Source organism: Lactuca sativa, chromosome 1 (assembly GCF_002870075.4).
Source record: "Lactuca sativa cultivar Salinas chromosome 1, Lsat_Salinas_v11, whole genome shotgun sequence".
NCBI classification, from domain to species: Eukaryota; Viridiplantae; Streptophyta; class Magnoliopsida; order Asterales; family Asteraceae; genus Lactuca; species Lactuca sativa.
In genome coordinates this window covers 55,608,893-55,631,877 of record NC_056623.2, presented here as the reverse complement: position 1 = coordinate 55,631,877, position 22,985 = coordinate 55,608,893, and the positions used below count along the sequence as shown (strand labels likewise).

The window sequence follows — 22,985 nt, the reverse complement described above, 5'->3', positions numbered from 1 at the left end:
GATGCTCTGGGATAGCTGATGATTGAGCAACAACTGTTTCACTATCACCCATAGTAAATAGGTGATTGATTGTATCTTAAACCTGTATAGAAGATAACAACCGTGAACAACCAAGGTAACCATACAAAGGTGATAGCAGTTCCAAATTCTCAACCATGTAACATCTAATCAGTCCAAATAAACACAAAAAGTGCTAAAAGTTATATATTTTAACTAGGCAATACAAGTAGAGGTCTAAATGAAGAACTAGATAACCTAATCATAATAATATTTCCAGTTAGCTATATTTGTGATACAGTTGCATGAAGAAAAAAAAAGTCGCCACAACTTTTGCAAGAGTAGACTCAGTATGTTAAATAGGAATACAATATTGAAACTTGAAAGCCTACGAAACTATATCAGTGTTTGTTTGAGTGTGGAGTACCTACTACATAATTAGAGATAATCCATTCATCAACCAAGGAAACTCTATACTCTAGTCTTTTTATAAGTTCTTCAGTTAAGCTTTCTCATTAAAATTTCCATATCTCTGTAACAATCAACCTTAATGCAAACCCTAAAGGTTGTCGTCTCTGTGGCAATTAACATGCAGAAGTTATATATTAAGCAGTAAAAAAACCTAAACAAAGAATACCAATTGTATCTTTTGATTTTGATCAACTGTTAACAGTTATATTCCTTTCGTTATCCTATATCACTTTTCCGTCCATATGAAGCCCTTCGGACCCACACATATTCAAAGTTCACAAGTACGATGAAGTGAATAGGTGAATCTCTGGTTGCCTCTGTATACATTATCAAAAAAAAATGTTAAAAACCTGATACAAGTAGGGTCTTCTGATAGCAGTCTCAAAATCAATAATCTTGGAATCAAATTCTTTAGCCTTCTTGTACAGCTCTTCTCTACTGGCAATATAAGACTCCACCTCTTCAGCTTCTGTTACGCCTTCACTTACAGGTTTAGAAGGTTTCTCCACTGCATCCGGATGAAATTCCCATTCACTTTCTTCAATATTGGCTTCGTCTTTAGAATTTGTTGCAGCTGCAAATTCCTCAGGGGTTTTCAGTTCAGATAAAGGGCGACTTGCTATTAATCCCTAAAGCTGTAAAATGTAGGAAAGAGTATGACCATGTTTAGTTTATTTTGGACCTAACAAAAGCTAGAGGCTCTTCTACGTAAAAAATTGTATATCACCTGTTATAATAGCGGTCCAATTGCTGATTAGGATGCTCCGATATCCGTGTGTATATCAATGCAAGATTGGACCACTATTGTTGTTGGTACTCGTATTCGATGTATTTATCCCATAAAGGAAAAGATATATAGGTCATCAGTTCCAGCATAAGCTCGTATTTGATGTATTTCGAGATCAAAATCAAAATGTCGCCATCGTTAGATTAACTGCCTGGCACAAGATCTTGTTCAATTAAATTTCTGAAAGAAGAACGCAAAAAACTGGGAGGATATAAGAACCAAGGTCGCCGGTGATGGGTTTTAAGCATAAGAAACATTCATATGTGCTCATGCAAACCCTAATGCTTGGATCTAGGTTTCACTATTGAACATGCTTTGATTCCAAGACTTACAAACCCTAATCTAGCATATAAACAACAGAATTAACATATAGAATCAGATCTATATGTTTAACTCTTCAATGGTTGGCTTAGATCTTGTATATCTTCTTCTTTTGAGCCTAGAGTCACAAATACAACTCCTCTAATGGTTCACAAACCCCACAAGCAAGAAGGCAATATGAGAGAGGGAGAGAGAGGCTAGAAATCGGCCTAGGGTACTCTTAGAATCAAGTGGTGGCCGAATTCATGCCCTAGGGGTCATATTTATACTTACAGGTTACTAGGGTTTCACTCTAAACCCTAATGGACAGCTTAGCCACCAAGCAGCCCATGGAACCTTCTGGAATAAGGCCCTTGGACGAAAATATGATGGATACCCATCATAATTTCGTTCCCCCTTAAGCCCATTAGATTTCCTTAACCTAAAACTCAACTATCATACATTTGACAGTTTATACCCCTTTATTCAATTAATCTCTTTTGACCACCAAATTAATTCCTAATTAATTTATGACCAATACTAATTAAATAAATATGATTTCTCCTTTAATATATTATTCTTATAATATATTAATAAATCATAATACTCTCTCTTTCTCCTTAAATTACCTTGTCAAGTTGCTTTGGAGAAGGCAACCCAAAAGGACCATGCATAACCGGGTCAAGTACATACCAAATATAGTTACGGGCTTAGACACTATTCCAACAGTCTCCCACTTGGATAAGTCTAGTAACTATATCTCACATATGACTTTAGAATCCGATTAGCAATTGTAGCTCTTATACTTCGCTGTCAACTCTGATCAACTTGTCCTTTAGATAAGGGATCGTATAATCCTCTGTTCTGGATATCATGCTGGCAATGCTTATTGTCCAGCAAAAGTTCCTTGATTTCCGATTTGTTTGACATAGAATTTAGTTGAACACATCAACTTCATTCTGACCGAGCCCGACACATAAGTCAAACCAAATCATCAAGTGGCCAATATATCACTTTTATCCTCATAGAATAAAAGGAATAGATCAACTTCAACTCATATGCATCTATTATTTACTAATGGATCATACACAATAATGTGTTTTATAACATCAAGTTACTGATGCGTTTACACATTATCAATGTACAACCAACCAACAAACAACAACCATATCTCTAAGTTTTAAGACTATATGATGTTATCGTTTTGCGATCACTTAAGATAAAACACCACTAAGTGATACAGCAACCTCGGGTTTAATCCAATGCTCAATTCATATTATAAGCACTCATGAAATTTGCAGCAAACCTTTGCTATGTCTAAAACCTTTCAGACAGTCTACAAACAATTCATGACAGTCTTCATTCATATCTACTTCCAAAATATGACCGACTGTGGACCTTTTGAATAATCATATCATTCAGGAAGTCAAAACATGCAAAATGGAAACAATAGATAAATAACCAACACAAGATAGTAGCTTTACTCATAAATAATACATTTTATTTATTCATCGAATGTCAAGTACAAACTATCTATTACACGTTTCCTATCTAATCCAAACTTATATCATCCTTCAGCCCAATGCTCCTAGCGTGCTGCAAGTGTTTAACCCTACTCAGTCCCTTCGTAAGGGGATCTATTGGGTTCTCTTCTGATGATACCCTCTTCACAACGAGGAGTCCCTCTTCTACCCGATGTCTGATGAAATGGTATTTTCTGTCAATATGTCGAGATCTGCCATGATCTCTCGGTTCCTTGGTCAAGGCAACCGCTCCTTCATTATCACAGAAATTTTCCATCGGCTCCTTTATGGATGGTACAACTCCAAGGTCTCCAATGAAGTTCTTCAACCATATAGCCTCCTTTGACGCTTCGCTCGCCGCAATATACTCTGATTCGCACGTTGAATCAGCTACGGTCTCTTGCTTGGAACTTTTCCAAGTCACTGCTCCTCCATTTAGGGTAAAGACCCAGCCCGACTGCGATCGGAAGTTATCCCGATCGGTCTGAAAACTAGCGTCACTGTACCCTCGTACCCTTAAGTCATCACTCCCACCGAGGACTAGAAACCATTCCTTGGTCCTCCGAAGGTACTTAAGAATATTCTTAACTGCAACCCAATGAGCTCTACCAGGATTCCCTTGATATCTGCTGACCATGCTCAAGGCGAAGGCCACATCAGGGCGAGTACAAGTCATAGCGTACATGATAGAGCCTACTGCGGAAGCGTAAGGTACTCGACTCATATCAGCTATCTCTGTCTCTGTACTCGGGCTCTGAGTCTTACTCAGCTTGGTATTGCTTTGGATTGGCAACTCCCCTTTCTTGGAATTTTCCATACCAAAACGCTTTAGTACCTTTTCCAAGTATGTATCCTGACTGAGTCCTATCAGTCTCTTTTCCCTGTTTCTAACTATTCTTATTCCCAGTATATAAGCAGCCTCTCCGAGGTCCTTCATAGCGAAACATTTCCCAAGCTAGGACTTGACCTCCTGCAAGGTTGGGACATCGTTTCCTATGAGTAGTATGTCGTCGACATACAATACGAGGAAGCTTACTATACTCCCACTGGTTTTGACATACACACAAGATTCATCTTCGCTTCGCAGAAAGCCAAACTCTTTAACCTTCTCGTCAAAACAAAGATTCCATCTGCGAGATGCTTGTTTCAATCCATAAATGGATTTTTCAAGCTTGCATACTCTATTTGGATGCTTCGCATCGACAAAACCCTCTGGCTGATTCATGTAGACATCCTCAGCCAACTTTCCATTAAGGAAAGCGGTTTTCACGTCCATCTGCCATATTTCATAATCATGAAACGCAGCTATGGCAAGCATCACCCTAATAGATTTTATCTTCGCAACTGGTGAGAAGGTCTCATCATAGTCAACTCCGGGAGTTTGAGTAAAGCCCTTCGCAACCAATCGCGCTTTATAAGTATGCACTTTCCCATCCATGTCCGTCTTCTTCTTGAAGATCCACTTGCACCCGACTGTCTTACGACCCGGTACATTATCAACCAAATTCCAAACTTGGTTGTCGCACATGGACTGAATCTCGTTGTCCATAGCCTCTTTCCATTTTGTAGACTCCGGGCCTGCCATGGCTTCCTTATAGCTGCTAGGTTCATCCAAATTTACTAGTGTACTATCACTGATAAATGTATCCCCTTCAGTAGTAATATGAAAACCATAAAACTGGGGTGGAACACTAGCCCTAGTGGAACGTCGAAGAGGTAGGGACTCGTCAACAGGTTCAACAGGAGTTTCCTCCTCAAGTTAAGTGCCAGTGTCAGAGGTTCCTTCATCGCTTTGATCTTGAATCTCTTCAAGTTCAATTTGCCTCCCACTGTCTTCTTGGCCTATCAATTCCCTTTCTCGGAAAACTCCTCTTCTAGCAACGAAGACAACATTGTCACTCGGTCTATAGAAAAGGTAGCCAAAAGACTTCTGCGGATAGCCGATGAAATAACACTTCTCACTCCGAGGTTCTAGTTTGTCGTGAGTCTCTCATCTTACGAAAGCCTCGCAACCCCAAACCTTGATATGTGCCAACGAAGGAGCCTTCCCTGTCCACATCTCGTGAGGAGTCTTGGAAACCTTCTTGGTGGGAACTAAGTTAAGTATGTGGGCGGCAGTCTCTAAGGCATACCCCCAGAAAGCTATTGGTAACGAAGTCCGACTCATCATAGAATGAACCATGTCCAACAAGGTCCGATTACGTCTCTCAGCCACACCATTCAATTGTGGCGTCCTCGGAGGCGTCAATTGCAAAACGATTCCGCATTCTTTTAGATAGTCGTGAAACTCAAGACTTAGGTACTCTCCTCCTTGGTCTGACCGAAGCATCTTGATTTTCCTGCCCAGCTGATTCTCCACTTCATTCTTAAACTCTGTGAACTTTTCAAAGGTTTCCGACTTTTGCTTGATTAAGTAGATATATCCATATCTGCTATAATCATCTGTAAAAGTCACGTAGAAGCGGCAAGCATCCCTTGTGGTGGATCTAAAGGGCCCGCATACATCGGTGTGTATGAGATCCAATAAACTCTCACCCCTTTCACAAGTGCCAGTAAAGGGTGACTTGGTCATCTTCCCAAGTAAACAAGATTCACACGTGTCATCGTCCCTAAGGTCGAATGACTCCAACACTCCATCCTTTTGGAGTTGGGCTATGCGTTTCTTGTTGACATGGCCAAGGCGACAATGCCACAAGCATGCTTTGTCTAGGCTAGTAGACGAATTAATATTCAAAACATTATTTCCAAAATTATCAACAATCATCACAGATTCATAAATCCCATTACAAGGTAATGCATTGAAATAAAAGACACCATTCAAATAAACATTAATAGAACCATTACTATTATCAAAAGAATATCTGAAACCTTGTCTAAACAACCCGTGAAAAGAAATAATGTTTCTTGCCATATCTGGCGAATAACAGCAATTCTCTAAATCTATTCCTAACCCATTACTCAACACTAAAGACTAAACACCGACTTTGGTCACAGGCGACGATCTTCTGTTTCCCATAATCAGGTTCATCTTCCCATGCTCCATCTCCCTACTTCTTTTTAGACCCTGCAAATCAGAAAAAATGTGGTAACCACATCCTGTATCAAGAACCCATGAAGTAGCAAATGATGAGTTATTAGATTTAATAGAATACATACCTGCAAATGTGGGCTTGATCTTCCCATCTCTTATGTCCTGTAGATATTGAGGGCAGCTTCGCTTCCAGTGGCCCTTTTGGTGGCAATAGAAGCACTCTGCTTCTTTAGGATCGGAAGAGGGTTTAACGGAGCCAACTTTGGTCCCACTTGAGGACGAACCATCACGGGGTTTCCCCTTATGGTGGCTCTTACATGGAGCCTTCCTCTTTTTGCCCTTTCCTTGACCTATTGCCATCACAGGAGCGGCCACAGCAGGGGACGGTGCAACAGATTTGTCTTTGAGGTTGCTCTCAGCAGTCCTCAAGAGTCCTTGGAGCTTGCTCAAGGAGACCTCCTCTTTGTTCATGTGGTAGGTCATCATAAATTGATTGTAGCAGGAGGGCAAGGATTGGAGGATTATGTCGATAGCCAAATCCTCATCAAACTTAACATTAAGTTTGAGAAGACGATCAACATACCTCTGCATTTTCTGCAAATGAGAGGTTAGGGATTCTCCACTCCCCATCTTAGCGGTGATCATGTTAGTAATGATCTCATAGCGCTCTTGCCTCGCGCTCTGGTGATACATGTCCAGCAAATCCTGATGCATTTCATATGGATACATGACTTTTGGAGTTCGAGGTTCATGGTGGCCAGCATGATGCAGTGAACTTTTGTGGCATCACGCTCGTGGGCCTCAAAGGCGGCCAATTCCTCAGGAGTAGCAACATCTGGGATGATCTTCTCAAGCTTTTCATCGAGGACATATTCTTTGTCCTCGCAGCGTGTGATCATGCGGATATACCTCATCCACTCGTTGAAGTTTGAACCATCAAATGTCACTTTCTGACACAAGTTCATCAACGAGAATGACCCAGAAGCGTTGTTGTTGTTGTTGTTTGCAGACATCTGAAAAAGAAGGGAACAAAGTTTGATTAGAAATGAATCCCTAATAAAACACCCAAATGAGAAATTAGGGCTAGGATCCAACAACATTATTTACAACTTAGAAAGGGATGCCGTACTCTAAAAGTAAATAATTTGAAGGTAAGTGAATGACGATTCACTAATTCTCATCATGAAAAACGAAAAAGCAATTTAGGTTTTAAATGTATTGAAAACTCCTAGATCTTTGAGATTCATTGAACTTTTCAATGGCATGTTTAAATCTCGATATGCATTTCATATTTGCGACTGGGATGCCGAGGATCGCAAACAAATTTGTGAATAACCATGCGAATCAACGTGGTGCACTCAATGTCTCTATCACCTAATCAATGTGCCGATAAACCACACACGCTCCATTGATCTATGACAAACATCGAGTCACCCTTCGCCACCAATGTCATCCCCAAATTGATGTGCTGGTTAACCACACACGCTCCATCAACGTTTGACAAGGGTACGAAGTGTAATTCCATGGATTAGCAACATTTTCACATTTTACCCTAAAGTAACTAGGAATGGGAATGTATAAAACATGTAGTTACTTTATATTCAACATTATACTTTTAATGAGGAGAGGGTTGCCCTATCCTACCAGTTCGGCTAACAACCCTCCACCAGTCAAGCAAGCGGTAGGTGTGAGTGTACACCCATTAAGCGCCATTTTATAGGCAGCAACCTTATACCCACCTTATAGACCGGCTTCGTGAATGAGGCCTACTAACGATAAGACTAGCATTTAAAGTTATACACACACACACACACACACACACATATATATATATATATATATATATATATATATATATATATATAAATTAAGCTTGTAATAATATATAATAGTATAGGGTTGAATTTTAAACTTGAAAAATTCTAAGGGTTTGAAATTTAAATTATTCAAAATTAAACTTTTAATTACAAAATTCAAATTTCAAAACTTGAGGGCAAGTTTTGAACTTTTCAAAACATAAGGGATCAAATAACAAATAATTCAAATTAACCAATTAATTTCATAATTATCTATATTTGACCTAATCTTAATTTTAGTCATTAGATAATTACCAAATAATTTTAAATAATCCATATTTATCACATAAACAACTAATATTTAAAAAGATTTGAAAGTATCTATTCTTTTGGCAAGGATAAACACTTAATTAAGATAAAATTCGGATTTTAACTCCATAAAACAAATTAAGCATCAAGTCCAAGTCAAAACAGCAGCCAAAACCCGAAAAGCCCTAATTCTGACGAACTGACTCGCCAAGTCAGGCCTGGACTCGCCGAGTAGGGGCCAACTCGCCGAGTCCAGGTACTGACTCGCCGAGTTGAGTCGGGCAGGGACCAAAAATTGTTTTTTTCAGCAATTAAAGCAGTTAAACATCACATACAACTGAAACCAATCATAGCTCTGATACCACTAATGGGTTTTAAGCATAAGAAACATTCCTATGTGCTCATGCAAACCCTAATGCTTGGATCTAGGTTTCACTATTGAACATGCTTTGATTCCAAGACTTACAAATCCTAATCTAGCATATAAACAACATAATTAACATATAGAATCAGATCTAGATGTTTACCTCTTCAATGGTTGGCTTAGATCTTGTATATCTTCTTCTTTTGAGCCTAGAGTCACAAATGCAACTCCTCTAATGGTTCACAAACCCCACAAGCAAGAAGGCAATATGAGAGAGGTAGAGAGAGGCTAGAAATCGGCCTAGGGTACTCTTAGAATCAAGGGGTGGCCGAATTCATGCCCTAAGGGTCATATTTATACTTACAGGTTACTAGGGTTTCACTCTAAACCCTAATGGATAACTTAGCCACCAAGCAGCCCATGGAACCTTCTGGAATAAGGCCCTTGGATGAAAATATGATGGATACCCATCATAATTTCGTTCCCCCTTAATCCCATTAGGTTTCCTTAACCTAAAACTCAACTATCATACATTTGACAGTTTATACCCCTTTATTCAATTAATCTCTTTTGACCACCAAATTAATTCCTAATTAATTTATGACCAATACTAATTAAATAAATATGATTTCTCCTTTAATATATTATTCTTATAATATATTAATAAATCATAATAATCTCTCTTTCTCCTTAAATTACCTTGTTAAGTTGCTTTGGAGAAGGCAACCCAAAAGGACCATGCATAACCGGGTCAAGTACATACCAAATATAGTTACAGGCTTAGACACTATTCCAACAGCCGGCAGGTGGGGCGAGCGGAGGTATCGAATGTTGCATAGAGCACTCCCGTTTGGTTTCTTCTTGAAAAAAAAGCCCTAGATGTGGACGCCTTTTGTAATTGAGGATAATGGTGGTGACGGTCGATTGTGTAGAGGTGAGTATGAGGTAAGGTGGAATGAGATCTTATGAAAAAAAGCCCTAGCTTTGGACGCCTTTTGTAATTGAGGATAATGGATGTGCATTTGGTAAAAGAATTATAAAATGACGCCTTTACAATTCAGAAGGTGGAGGATAAAGATGAGAGAAAACCTGGTGGAGAAGGAGAGACGAGAAGGTGGCGGTGTGGATTAGGGGTTGTTCAACTGGTAGCTTCGATTAGGGGTGGAGACGAGGGAGAAGAAGGCGGGGGTTTAAAAAATTTGGAGATTTCATTTTCCCTCCAAGGAGAAGCGCGTTCCTTAAAAAAAATATAAAACGACATTCATAGGCGGCGCACCTTTTAGATAAAGTGCCCTCCGTGTTTTTAATTTTTTTTACATGAGACACTAATTTAAGGGCACGCAATAATGCGTGACCTAAATTCTTAAATTTTTTGAAGAGATAACACTTTTTTAACATCACTCTCTTTTGCGTAACATAAATCTCCGAGTGTCGTTGTTTGCGCGTCGTAAAAGGGTCTTTTTCTTGTAGTGAATGGAAAGAAGGAGATGAATGTAGTTGAACACTACAATGATGCATTGATTTGTTGTGTAGAGAATCCATTCAAATCTTCAGTGATGGATTCAGGAGCATCGTTTCACGCTTGCCACAACAAAGAAATCATGAGAATCTTCATATCTTATAGCGGTACTGTTCGTCTAGCAGATGGTAAAATTATGAAGATCACTGGTATTGGAGATGTAGCTTTAAAAACTTCAATGGGTACTACCTGCATTTTGAAGGATGTGCAATACATTCCTGATCGGAAGAAAATGTTGATCTCAGCCGGACAGCTAGATGAAGAAGGACATGATGTAAAGTTTGGAAAACGTAAATGGAAGGTTATTAAACGAAACTTGCTCATTGCTCAAGGAAAAAAAGAAGGGAACTCTTTATATGGTGGAGTTGACCTCAGGAGAAGCAAATGTAACTATTGGAGATGGGGAGTCTGCTACTTTATGGCACCAAAGACTTGGCCATATGATTGAGAAGGGAATAAAGATGCTTGCTTCAAAGGGAAGGATCCCAAAGCTTAAGAATGTGACAGTCGACCTCTGTGAACCATGCATATTCGGTAAACAGAAGAGTTACTTTCGTGAAGATGGATCAGCCACCAAAATTAGAGAAGCTTGAGCTAATACATTCTGATGTCTTCAGTCCCACATCAATTTCATCAATAGGAGGTTCTCAGTATTACGTTGCCTTTACAGATGATTCTACAAGAAAGGTATGGGTTTAGTTTCTGAAAAATAAATTTGACGTTTTCTCTACTTTTAAAACGTTCAAAGCTGCTATGGAGAATGAGACAAAATATGTAGATAAGATGTCTGAAGTCAGATAATGGGGGTGAATACAGCAGTAAGGAGTTTACTGATTACTATGCAGAACATAAAATCATAATGCTTAAGATTGTGCACGAAACACCTCAGCAAAATGATGTTATAGAGAGGATGAACAGAACATTAAACGAGAGAGCTAAATGTTATGTTTTCCACACATCAAATACACTCTAAACTAAGTAGAAGAAAAATAAAAACTACGATATACCTAAGTGTACATGCAACCTATGGATCTATAGTTTCATACTAATTACATCGACCCTAGAAAACAAAAATACAAAGGAAGAACCGCATACCTTTTTGCAGCCAAAGACCTTCATGTTTGACTCTTCGTGCATGCCACCTTGTTTGGATGATTAGGACCCAAACCAGAATCCCTCTCTTGGTTTACACTCAATGAACTTAAAATAGTATAATCAAAATAACTAGGAGGGGATGAACTATAAGAGAGTTCTTCCAAAAGGATGGAGAAAGAAGAGGCGAAACTTCAAGCCGATGAGCAAGAAAAAATGAATCCCTAAGGCCCTATTTATAGCATTGGATACCTTTTAGGGTTTTATCCTCAAGCCCATATGGGATGGATAACCCTAAGAACAATTTTTTTTTATCCAAAGGGAATTTTCGTCCACCACCCTTCTTCCTAAGGTTCTGGAATATTCCTAATTAATCAATTACTGATTAATTGATACTCAACCCTTCTATTAATTAAACTGTTAATTAATTACCAAATTGTTTTGTAATTGGTTTCTAATTAATTATTAACCCATAATAATTAATAAACTAATTCCTCAATTATTAATTCTACTTAATTTGAGTCTTGAGGGCAACCCAAGAGGACCCTGTTATTATTAGAAATATTACTAATAGTTAATGACCTTGGATACACTTTCAAATACTAAAAGCATGAGGTTACATGTAGGGATGCCAAAAATGTTATTGGCAGATGTAGTGAGCACAACCAGTTACCTTATAAATCATGGTCCCTCAATCCCCATTGGGTTTAAGATTCCTGAAGAGGAATGGAAGAAAAGGGAAGTATCTCTCTATCACCTGAAATTATTTGGTTGTAATGCTTATTTCAAGTTTAAAGATGCATAAAAGGACAAACTTGAAGCCAAATCTAAAAGTGTATCTTTATCAGGTACAGGTTGGACGGGATAACCAAACCATGAAAGTGATCGGGAGCAGAGATGTCACTTTAAATGAAGATGCCATCTATAAAGACGATCTAGCTACAGCTCTAAGCAAAAACAAACAAAGTCAGAAGGTGGTGTTTGAAGAATTGACAGACGCTAATGTTTTACATTCTGAAACAGATGAAGGCTTACAAAATAGTGGGAAGGTTGTAGAGACAGTAAATATTGAAGTCAGTGGGTGTTCTGAAGAAGATAAAGACTCAAAAACCGAAATCCCAAATCAATTAGAAAATGAAACTCCAAATCAAACTAATGTTGAAACTCCGAATCTTAGAAGATCGATCAGAGATTGGAGACCCACTAGCAAATATTATCCATCAGTTAATTACCTGTTACTGATGAAGAATTCGTTTCCCTACGGAGGTTGACAAAAAAGTAGGATGTTGTAACAAACAAATCAATAAAAGTAGATTGCCATTTTATGCGTTTCACTTAAAAATATCATAGCATTGGAAAAGTTATGATTCATGCTTGGTCAACTGGAAATTAATTCTATTAATGTGTTATTTGGATGTGCTTAATGTGAATTTGTAAAGAATCTAGAACCCTCCTACATTCAATGTTGGTGCACCACACTGGATAGTGTTCCAACTTTTATAACATGTCTGATGGGAGGATGACATTTAAGTTACTATAGAAGAAAAGTGTTGAAAAAACTCAATTTCAAGTAGTTAAATAAGTTTGGATTTTCAAAATTACCTAAAATTCTTCATAAGGATCTAAAAAAGGGTAGTGGTAACTCAAAGCAGACACTACCCCAACCAAAATGGTGAAAAGAGATTTTATAATGATTTAGTTATTTATCTTGATTATGCTATTCTATATATGATTGGACATGAATACGATAATTGAAAACCAAAACAAACTTATAAGGGAAACTTCATGTGTAAGTATTTGATCCCACCTTCAAATGAAAATCATAACACATACTTACCTATTCTTAGTTATAGCATTTTAATATGTCGAATGAAGAACCGAAAATTCATTCCTCCAGCAAACAGAAAGCAAGTACATATTTGTGATTAATTTAATTTCAAGTCCAGCTGCAAAAATCCATCTATTAACAAGAAAAAAATAGAGTAAAATACAAAAATCGTCCCTATGGTTTGGTAAAAATTACACGCTTGGTCCCTAACTTTTTTTTTTTTTGCACTTGGATCGTCTTTATGGTTTGATTTTGTTGCATTTTTCGTCCCTATGGTTTGGTCAAAATTGTACGTTTGGTCCCTAACTTTATGTATGTAAGGGACGAAAAACGCAACAAAATCAAACCACAGGGACGGAAAACGCAACAAAATCTAACTATAGGGACGATCCGAGTGCAAAAAAAAAGTTAGGAACCAAACGTGCAATTTTGACCAAACCATAGGGACGATTTCAGTAATTTACTCAAAAATATATTACCAAATCCCAAATATTCGATAATTTTACAATTAAAAAAAGCACTTTATTAGATTCAAGATAAAACAATTTAATCTTCTTTTTTTCATCACAAAAACTAACCGAATGAAAACCTAACTAGTAAAAAATGAAAGGATTATTTTATAACTATTATACCAGATAACCTTTTATGTAGATCTCTTACACCTCCTCACAAAGATCCTTTTGCACCAAGAGTTGCCAGTTGATTTAATCGTTATAGTATTTTATCTTTTTTTCTATTTTTGCTTCAAGCAGAGGTCAATGGAATCAATTCCACAATCTACAACCACCGTGAAGAATAAAAAAGATCAGAAATTGCTCTGAAAGCTGTAACAAAACAAAAAGTCATATAAGCCAAAGGGAAAATATACAAAAATAAAACAAAACAAAACAAATAAAAATCAAGAACTTTAACATGTGAGTTCCAGTGTTTGAGAAAGAAGATGATTAGAATCAACCAATGGCTCTGTTGGTTAATATTAATCATGGTGAAGATTAGTCAGAATGAAAAGATCATTGACAATATATAACCCTAATCAAGAGACAATGTGCAAAAAAAAACATAAAGGAAATAGGGAAGGAAGGAACATCGATAATTTTATGCTCTCGTAGTTTATAAATAAGAAATAAATGGAGAGTTTTTGGAGTTGATTTAGTGAGATTACCTTCATAATTTATGTGGATTAATAGCTAATCAACGGAAAATTTTGAAAATTAGGGAGTAGAATTCGAAGTTGGGAGGGTCGATCGATTTCTATCTTTGCCGATTTGGGATATGTTTCCATAGATAAGAGTTTAATCTATTAAAAAATTATGTTGACTACACGGGATTACAAGATTTCTTGATTGCAGGGTCTTATACTATGAAGAAAAATAGGGGCAAATTGGTAATTCGACATTGCAATGCATTGAGCGGGAAAATCATCTCAGAATCAATATAGAGGTTACACGTGGCACTTTTTATACTTTTTTTTTATTAGAATACTAGTTTATAATCCGTAAGAATCACGGTTATAAAATTAATTAAATTTTTTTATTAAAAAGTTAAAATTATTAATCAAGTATTTTAAATAAGTTATTACTTAAGAGATATTTTTTAGTTATATAAAATTATAATCGTTGATTTAAATAAATACGTGAAGTTATATCACCTTATAATCTGTATTAATTTTATTTTATTTTTCAATGTAATGTTATTAACTTAATATAATTAGGATTAGAAAGTTTAAAATGAAAAATCAATTATTAATTTAATGTAATTAGAGAGGGAAATTTAAATTTTGAAATTTGAAATGGATAATTAATTATTAATTTAATGTAATTAGAGTGAAAATTTAAAATTTAAAAGACAAGTTGCAATATTATTGATATATAACATTAATGAGGAGTTCTAATTGTATGACACTTGTCAATAAAAGATTAAACATATTAGTAATTTCAAATTTATTGTTTAAATAGCTATTTCGTTTAAAAATGTGAATTGGGTAAATGACAACTTTAAATTTAGTGCCATCAACATGATCTCAACAGTCAACAATACCAGCCGGAACAAAAGCAAAGTACTCAGATAAATTTCTACAAAAGAAGTGATGTGTTATGCACCGCCTTTAGCTAAAATAACGATAAAACTTGGTGCTCTTTTACTAATTTGCGTCTATTTATACCCTAAACCATTTCTTGGTGGTCTTCATTGTTGTAAAAATTTCCCCTTTTGGTTTTGTTACTACACACTGGACACTTTTTGAGGAAAAAAGAAACATCCAAAGCCAATGTTAGCCACTAACACCACCACAATGAGCAACATAACATAACAATATACAAAGTTTTGTACCAATAATAGCATCCAACTTTCATTAATTTAAAAATTTTTAAAATCAGAAACATGCATCCTACTTTCATTTATTTTATAATACAAACCCACACACAAACACAACCCACACACCCATTTAAACATGTAAAAAGGGTTAAACATCAAGAAATAGGATTATTATGTTAATATATCCACAATAAAGCTTCAAACCAATAAGTATTTGTATAATTAAACATTCTTATTATTATTCCTTGCATCTAACCATAAATATCACTATATATAATTGTTTTTTTTCACTTGAAACAGAAAGAACCATTTAACAGGGTCAATTTTTTCACAAAAAGATAAAAAAAAGTATATTTTTTCCTTCCCTTAGTGTTCTGATTACATTCAGACAAACACCACACTCCCATATGAACCAACCACAACTTGCTTTGGAAGGGGAAAGAAACACCACACTCTTAATTTTCTCTTCATAAACCCTTAAATGAAAACAATTAGAAATCATCAAACCTTCAAAGTAACATATGATAGCAATACAACAATTGTGCACAAGCGAAATTTACAAAGTGGCATTAGGTCTTAATTTAAAATAGGAAACATCATAAGTAGAGAGGGAGAAGAGCAAAAACGCATACCTGGGAGAACAATTCTCAAATTGCATTATAGTAAGTTATTTATCCAATTCCTAACTATTTCAAGAACAAAGAGAAAACTGCATAAACATTATGAAAATCACCTCTTGACTAAATCTCCCAAGAAAACATCGAAAAAAATTGGCCAAGAACCTTTAAGATCGGCTAAATAGCCGGATTGGATAGTGAAATGTTAAAGAAGTGATCCAACTAAAACCAGAGTTTCACCCGATTGATATCTTTGCAGGGTGGGGATCATATAACTTTGTGACGATTCCCCTGATTTATACACCAGTGCCACCAATCACATTTCTCTCTCTCACTCTCTATGAACACCTGTGCATAAAGAAAAATAAGTGCAAGTTGTAAATCCAGCAAAACCCCTTCTTTTTCTTTTACACCCCTCCCATAGGTTCGATCTAGGGTTTGTGGAGAAGATAGGAGGAATGTGTTGAGAAAAAGATAGAGACAGATTTGAATCTGAGTGAGATTGTTTGGAAATGTATGATTGATATAGATATTTCAAAAAAAATTCAAGTTCTTGAAAAGATCTCAATTCAAATTTTGTCAACCAGTTTCTAAGCTGTTCCATAAATCACACAGGGATAAAGAAAATTTCAAAACATTTCAAAATAAACAAGCCCTCCTTTCAAAATCAAGAGGTGGGTTGTCGTTGATGGAAAAGTCCTGACACAGTTGGTGGAGACTATGGTCAGATACTGCGGGTGGTGTGAGGTCGGAGAGCCGTTGGTAGTGAGGACGATAAGTCGGGCTAAGGCGTGATGCCAACTCTTCTAATCAGATTTTTTGCTATTTGTTTGAGAGAAAATGCGAGTGTTGAGGGACAGAGAATAAATTTTTAATTTTTTGATTTAGTTTTTGAAACGTTAATCTCTAATACTATTAATTTCTGAAACGTAGTTTGTTTATTGAATGGTAAGCATAAGTTAGTTGTATTTGATGTAGTATGTGTGGTACCTCTTTAATTTCAAGAAATGTCTAAAATGCTCTACATAATCGTAAAGATAATTCAAGATAAAATAAATATTTTTGATGCATAAAAAGATGAGAAAAATAAATTTCGTACCTGTGTCATACAAAGTTTTTCACCTACAGCAACATGGATTTGCTCCTCTATTAATTTATCTAAAATAAAATGGAGTTTATAATTTGTTAGTTTTTTTTTAACTAACCTTGGATTCTGGTGTTCCTTTGCATGAAGTAAAATTGACCTCTTTCATCCAAAAGAAACTCCACAGTACCAACACCAATGTACCCAATTGATGCTGCTGTAGCAATTGCTGCATCACCCATTGCTTTCCTTAGCTCTGGGGTTAATGCAGGCGAGGGTACTTCTTCAAGCAACTTCTGGTTCCTCTTCTGCAAGGGCAAAATCGTAATTTTTTACAATACATACAAATAAATATATAGAAGAAGTAATAAAGCAAAATAACCAATTGTAGAATATATATATATATATCTTCAAGAACCTGAAATAAGCATGTCGCTGCAGTTAGAAACTCAACAAGTTGGTAAGGAAAAACTGGTCTTTCAGGTTCACTATTACAAAAAACACAAAATCACTTACGTGGAACCCAATGTGCCTTGGATTTTGGATGTATTTTTCCAAATAAACACCATCATTTCCAAATGCAGCTGGGCTTGCTGTTAAGAGAAAAATACAAACAAAAAGATTTAAAACTGGTTATGAAATTATAAACCAAAAAAAAAGGAAAAATGTCCATAAAATATTTAACTGTAAATTTTATAATACCTGCAACAATTTGACAAACTCATCACATTCTTTTGCAAGACGCTCATTCTGCACCACCAACATGCTTGAATATGAACCTGAAATAGATGGGAAATGTGAATTACATCGAATTTAAGGAGATGAATAATGGGTTTTTCGTTTTATATGTCAGAATGAAATACAAATTGGGAAAAAGAGGAATAATTAACCTGTGTAAGGCTAAGCCTTATTTACATTTCTCAGAAATAGGGATGAATGTAAGCACCAGAAGATGACAATGGTGGTTGCCGGAATTCATTCGTAACCTCTGTCATCAAGAGAGAGAGAGAGAGAGAGAGAGAGAGAGAAGAATAAGAAGCAACAGTAGCCAGTGACTGATGAGTGGTACGATGGTGGTAGCTAGATTAAGGCTTCAAAAGGTGGATCTTCATTACTATTTCCATGAGCAGAGACATAGGTGCCCCATTTGCACGTTGTACTTTTGTCATTGATTAGGTGGTAATGGCGGTTTAGAACAGAGAAACAGAGGGAGAAAGATCGAGAGAGATATAGAGAGAGAGGTCGGTGATTGATGAGTGGTGCAATGGTGGTGGCTAGATTAGGGTTTGAACAGAGAAATAAATGTAGAAGGTTAACGGGAGAAGGGATGGTCGGTGACCTATTGTAGGTTGTAGCGGCATTATGACGAAGGTGGTGGTATCGGACGGCTGCTAGAAACCGGAGAGAATAAGGAGAGAGATAGAAGAGATGTGAGTTTGACGACAGTGAAGGTGTGTAGCGTAGAGGAGGTTAGGGTTTAGTTTTTTCAAGATCTTGAGATAGAGTAGAGACAGGATGTGCAGAGGATTTTAGGGTTTACGTAAGCTTTAACGAAAAGTGTATACGATGAAAAGCAAGTGATAAGCATAATATGTTTGTATTCGATGTATTGGATTAGCTACCTCTTAAATTTCAAGAAATGTCCAATATATTTAATAATATATATATATATATATATATATATATATATATATATATATATATTATAAAAAATATATATTAAAATATATGGTTTTTGATTCTCTACAAAAAAAAAAAAAAAAAAGTATATTATTTGTATATAATTTAAAAAAAATAAAGAATAAAAGGAAGTGAAATGTGAAATTTCCTGGGTTTTAAAGAGCTAAAGAAAAGTTAATAAAAAGATGAGATGACATTGAAAAAAATAAAAAACTAAAAACATGTATATCATTGAGTCTAAGAGTGGAGGGTATCCACCTTTTCCAACCCTCCAAACCACTTCACATCAGTATCAACTTTTTTCTATTCTCCAATTTCCACATCTCTTATCAGATAAAAATGGAAACTTATTTTTCTCATCTCTCCCAACCCATTTGATAGGTGCATTTTATTTACTTTTTATGGTTTTTTTTAAGGTATTTTATTTTACTTTTAGTTAATTATCATGTATATGTTATTTTTTATTATTTTAAATCTATTTTGGATACTTTTTGTGTTTAATTGCATATTTTTAGAAGACGAAGTATGGACGATTAGAAGACATACGAGATTGGTATAGATTTGATTGAGAGTGTTTGTAGGCTTTGGGGTAATTTATGGACTTGGAATGTATTTTTATTTGGGCTATTTGGTAGAGTAAGAGGAGCTTGGGCTTAATCTTGAAGATTTGTGTAATTGGGCTTGAAGATTAATGAAGATTGGATGAATATGGGCTATATAGTTGATGAAGAAGTGATATTGGGCTTAATTGAGTATTCTGGAAGCCTTTTAGACTCTTATTTTGTTTGGAATGGAAGCAAGAGGAAAGGAAGATCAAGGATGAAATGGACTTAACCATGCAAGTCAAAGCTAGCAGGTGCTTTTGTGCAATCCACACAAATGTAAGTCCTATGGGATATTCTTGTCTTTTCGCATTTGGTTGCTATTTAGAGGAGGTTCAGTGAGGTCTTTTGCAACTTTTAAAGAAGAAATTCGAAGACTTTTTCTTGGAGCTTTGAGGTGTTCTTGAAGCTTGAAGCTCATCATTTTTCACTTATCTTTCATCTTAGTTGGATGTTTGGTACACTTAAACTCTATTTCTTTGTCTTAAACTTAGCCATGTTATATTAAGTTCATATTTAGTTGATATTGATATAATTCCATGGATGATTAACGACTTTGAAGAATATAATGACTCTGTGATGAATATTTATGAAAGTATTTTCTAGTTACACTTCTTTTATATTCATTAGTTTAAATGTATGAATAGTTATTAGTTGGTTCTTTTTTTTACTAAGTAAAGGATCCTCAAATTAAAAAAAGCAACAAATGATTTTTGTGTATGTTTTCATTTCACTTTAAGCCATGGAAGGATTTTCTCCAACATGATAATGAAAGTATTTGACCCCCTTAGATTTTGTCGGTAATCCGTCAATGACTTATTCCGAGATTTCATCGGTAATCCGTTAGTAAGTTATTCCAGATTCCGTCGGTAATCCTTTGCAAACAGATTTTGTCGGTAATCCGTTACAGAAAATATTATGTCGGTGATCCGTTACTAATCACCAACGGAAAAATCTGTCGCTAATAATTTGTTGTAGCCGTCGGAAATCCGTTACAAATAATTAGCGACAAGAATATATCGACGGATTTTAGTCTGTTACAATTCCGTTGGTAAATGGTATTAGCGACGGATTACCGACGGATTTGTAATACTCTTTTTTGTAGTAGTCCCTTTTTGCTAAACTAGATTTTCTTTATGACGTTTGTTTGTGTTGTAAGTTGATATGGGAAGATCTTGTAATTAATGCAAAAAATGGGGGCTTAGATGTTTTTTTTGTAACTCTTTTTGTTTTTTTTTAAGTTTCTTAATGTTTGACTTATCAACTTTTTAAGTTTTTGTTGACTTTTTAGGGTAATGAATTTTCAATTTTCCTGTCTGATTTAGATATGAATTATTTGAAATTGTTCATATTTTAATATTTTATTTTATGTCTGGTTATAGACAGTCATAAAAATAAAACATAAATAATTTCAAATAATTCACGAATATATAAAAAAGTTTTAATAACTATATTTGAACAAAATTAAAACTTCTTTTGCCATTTTAATCATTTCAAGTCATTATCCAATTAAAATATTATTGTATAATAATATATACGGCGTAAAAGAAAAACATTTAATCTAAAACAAAAATGAGTTGTATACCTTGAGTTTTAAATCAGAAAATGATCACTTTTAATATCATATTATATTCTTAAAATCGGCACAATGAATATTAAAATGTAGTACAAATACAAAGGGGTAAAGTAAGAAAACACTCCCCTCGTTTTATTCTTTGGATTTTATTGGACGGCCTTCTTCTAAACCAAGGAATCCTCCATTTTCTTGGATTTTACTGAACGACCTTCTTCTGAACGAAGGAATCCTCCATTTTCTTCGCAGTTTGATCCAGTCCATCTTGATACTTCTGAAGAAGATAATCATATGTCAATCCTTCAACCGGATCAACAGCAAACAACCATTCAATCTCGCACCCTTCATCGCCACCACCAACCACCTTCAAAGTGGAAAGATATGATTTGAATCCGACATTGCAATCAACCATCTCGTAGCTCATTGACATCTTGTTCCGATCAACGGCCACTAACCGCTCCTTTGACCAACTGCAGTTTTGCTCAGCACTGCCATCTTCAGTTGGGAGAGAGAAACCAGCACAGTAGCGTACGCCGCCAACCTCGCCATTCACGCCATGGACACCGTAGCAAGTAGACATGTTGGGAAACCAGTTGTGGAAGTTGAAGAAGTCTATGAACAAAGACCATATTTCATCTGCACTTGCTTTTGTTACAGTTGTTGATACCTTACCTTCCCATTTTGCCACAGACGACTTCTCCTCCATTTCTTTTATCTTTATGAGAGAGAGAGAGAGAGAGAGAGAGAGAGAGAGAGAGGAGCGAAAGAGATATGTACTGGGTTTAGGAGGTTGGCAAGACACGTGACGTATAATGATCCATATGATGGGGAGGAGGCTTAGATAAGGCCGGTTAAAGTAAATATTTAAAAACGAGAATTAATAGACGTATACCGTAGTGATGACGGGTCACCGAGGTGTTCTGAACACCACACCATCGGCTGTTTTAAAACGCAGTAAGGCCACTACACGAGGAGAATAACCTCACATTTTTTTGGCAGTTGCTTTGTGACAATTCTTTTAGGTGTGTTTTTAATTTTTTTTTTTTCCCTCTATTATAAATACACATTTTAAATCACAAAAAAAAAAAAAAATACTTCCTTTCTATTTTCTTTATATATAGAATTCAAAAATGACTTCGTTAGAAATGTTTGCGTTGCAGGAGTTAGTATTTATCGGAAACGTTATGCTAACAACACTTGATTATCTATAAGAAAATAAAGCTGAAAGTTTGCATTCAAAAACTAGAAATCATTTTATACGGAGAAATTGTGGAGCCGAGTACAACCAACTTATGAATGATTACTTTAATAATGATGTAGTCTACAGAGAAATCCGGATAAGGAAATAATTATTTCTACTCACTGTTGATGGTTTAAAAAATCGATATCTATCTTTTCAGCAAAAGATTGATGCAAGAGGCCAAGAAGGTTTCTTTACAATTCAAAAATATACAACTATAATTCGTCAACTAGCATTCGACATGATATAAGACTCATGGGATAAATATTTGAGGATGCCAAAACGAACAACACAGGAATGTCTATACAAGTTTGTTAAAGTTGTGATTATCCTCTGTTATGGTCATTACTTACGCAAGCTTACACATAACGAGTTAGCGAAATGCAACAACTGTACATGGCACATGAAAACAAACATGGGTTCTCATGAATGCTTGGTAGTATTGATCGCATGCATTGGAGGTGGTCAATATGCCCTAATGCATGACACGGCCAATTTATGTGTGGTGATCGAAACCCACTGAAAATAATTTTAGAAGCAGTGGTGTCCTATGATCTTTGAATATGATATGCACTTTTGGTGTAGCGGGTTCCAACAACATCAATTTTTTAAACCAATTGTCGATATTCAATGACATCTACTTTGAGAAATCGTATGATATGCCGTTTCAAGCAAATGAGACATCATGCAAGCGTTTGTATTACCTTATTGATGGGATATATCCCGAGTTAGCTACACTTGTGAAATCATTTTCATGTCCAAATGACGAAAAATGATTAACGTTTAAGTCGGCTTAAGAATCATCTAGAAAGGATATCAAGTGGACATTTGGTGTTCTAAAGAAACATTGGCAAATACG

General features: G+C 35.7%; 1 protein-coding gene and 1 long non-coding RNA gene across 10 annotated transcripts; both read right to left on the bottom strand.

Moving 5' to 3' along the window:
* Positions 1 to 15,478: 15,478 nt before the first annotated feature.
* LOC111891286 (uncharacterized) lies at positions 15,479 to 18,634 on the bottom strand. Of its 9 annotated transcripts, XR_008231720.1 has the most exons (6): positions 17,922 to 18,633; positions 17,734 to 17,810; positions 17,548 to 17,624; positions 17,153 to 17,449; positions 17,047 to 17,069; positions 15,544 to 16,295 (listed from the first exon to the last, which is right to left on the bottom strand). It is a non-coding gene; the product is annotated as an uncharacterized LOC111891286 (long non-coding RNA). The 9 variants fall into 9 exon arrangements; XR_008231723.1 differs by having other exon boundaries at positions 15,479 to 15,806; positions 15,963 to 17,449; positions 17,922 to 18,634; XR_008231722.1 differs by having other exon boundaries at positions 15,544 to 17,069.
* A 2,285-nt stretch (positions 18,635 to 20,919) lies between these two features.
* Positions 20,920 to 21,794, bottom strand: LOC111891298 (lachrymatory-factor synthase). Its single transcript, XM_023887360.3, has one exon. It carries the CDS (start codon positions 21,590 to 21,592, stop codon positions 21,086 to 21,088), a length of 507 nt encoding a protein of 168 aa, XP_023743128.1. The 5' UTR covers positions 21,593 to 21,794; the 3' UTR covers positions 20,920 to 21,085.
* Between the last annotated feature and the right edge of the window lie 1,191 nt (positions 21,795 to 22,985).

What these genes read in the sequence shown, in the direction of transcription:
- LOC111891298 (XM_023887360.3), bottom strand. Translation starts at nt 21,592, where the DNA reads ATGGAGGAGAAGTCGTCTGTGGCAAAATGGGAAGGTAAGGTATCAACA.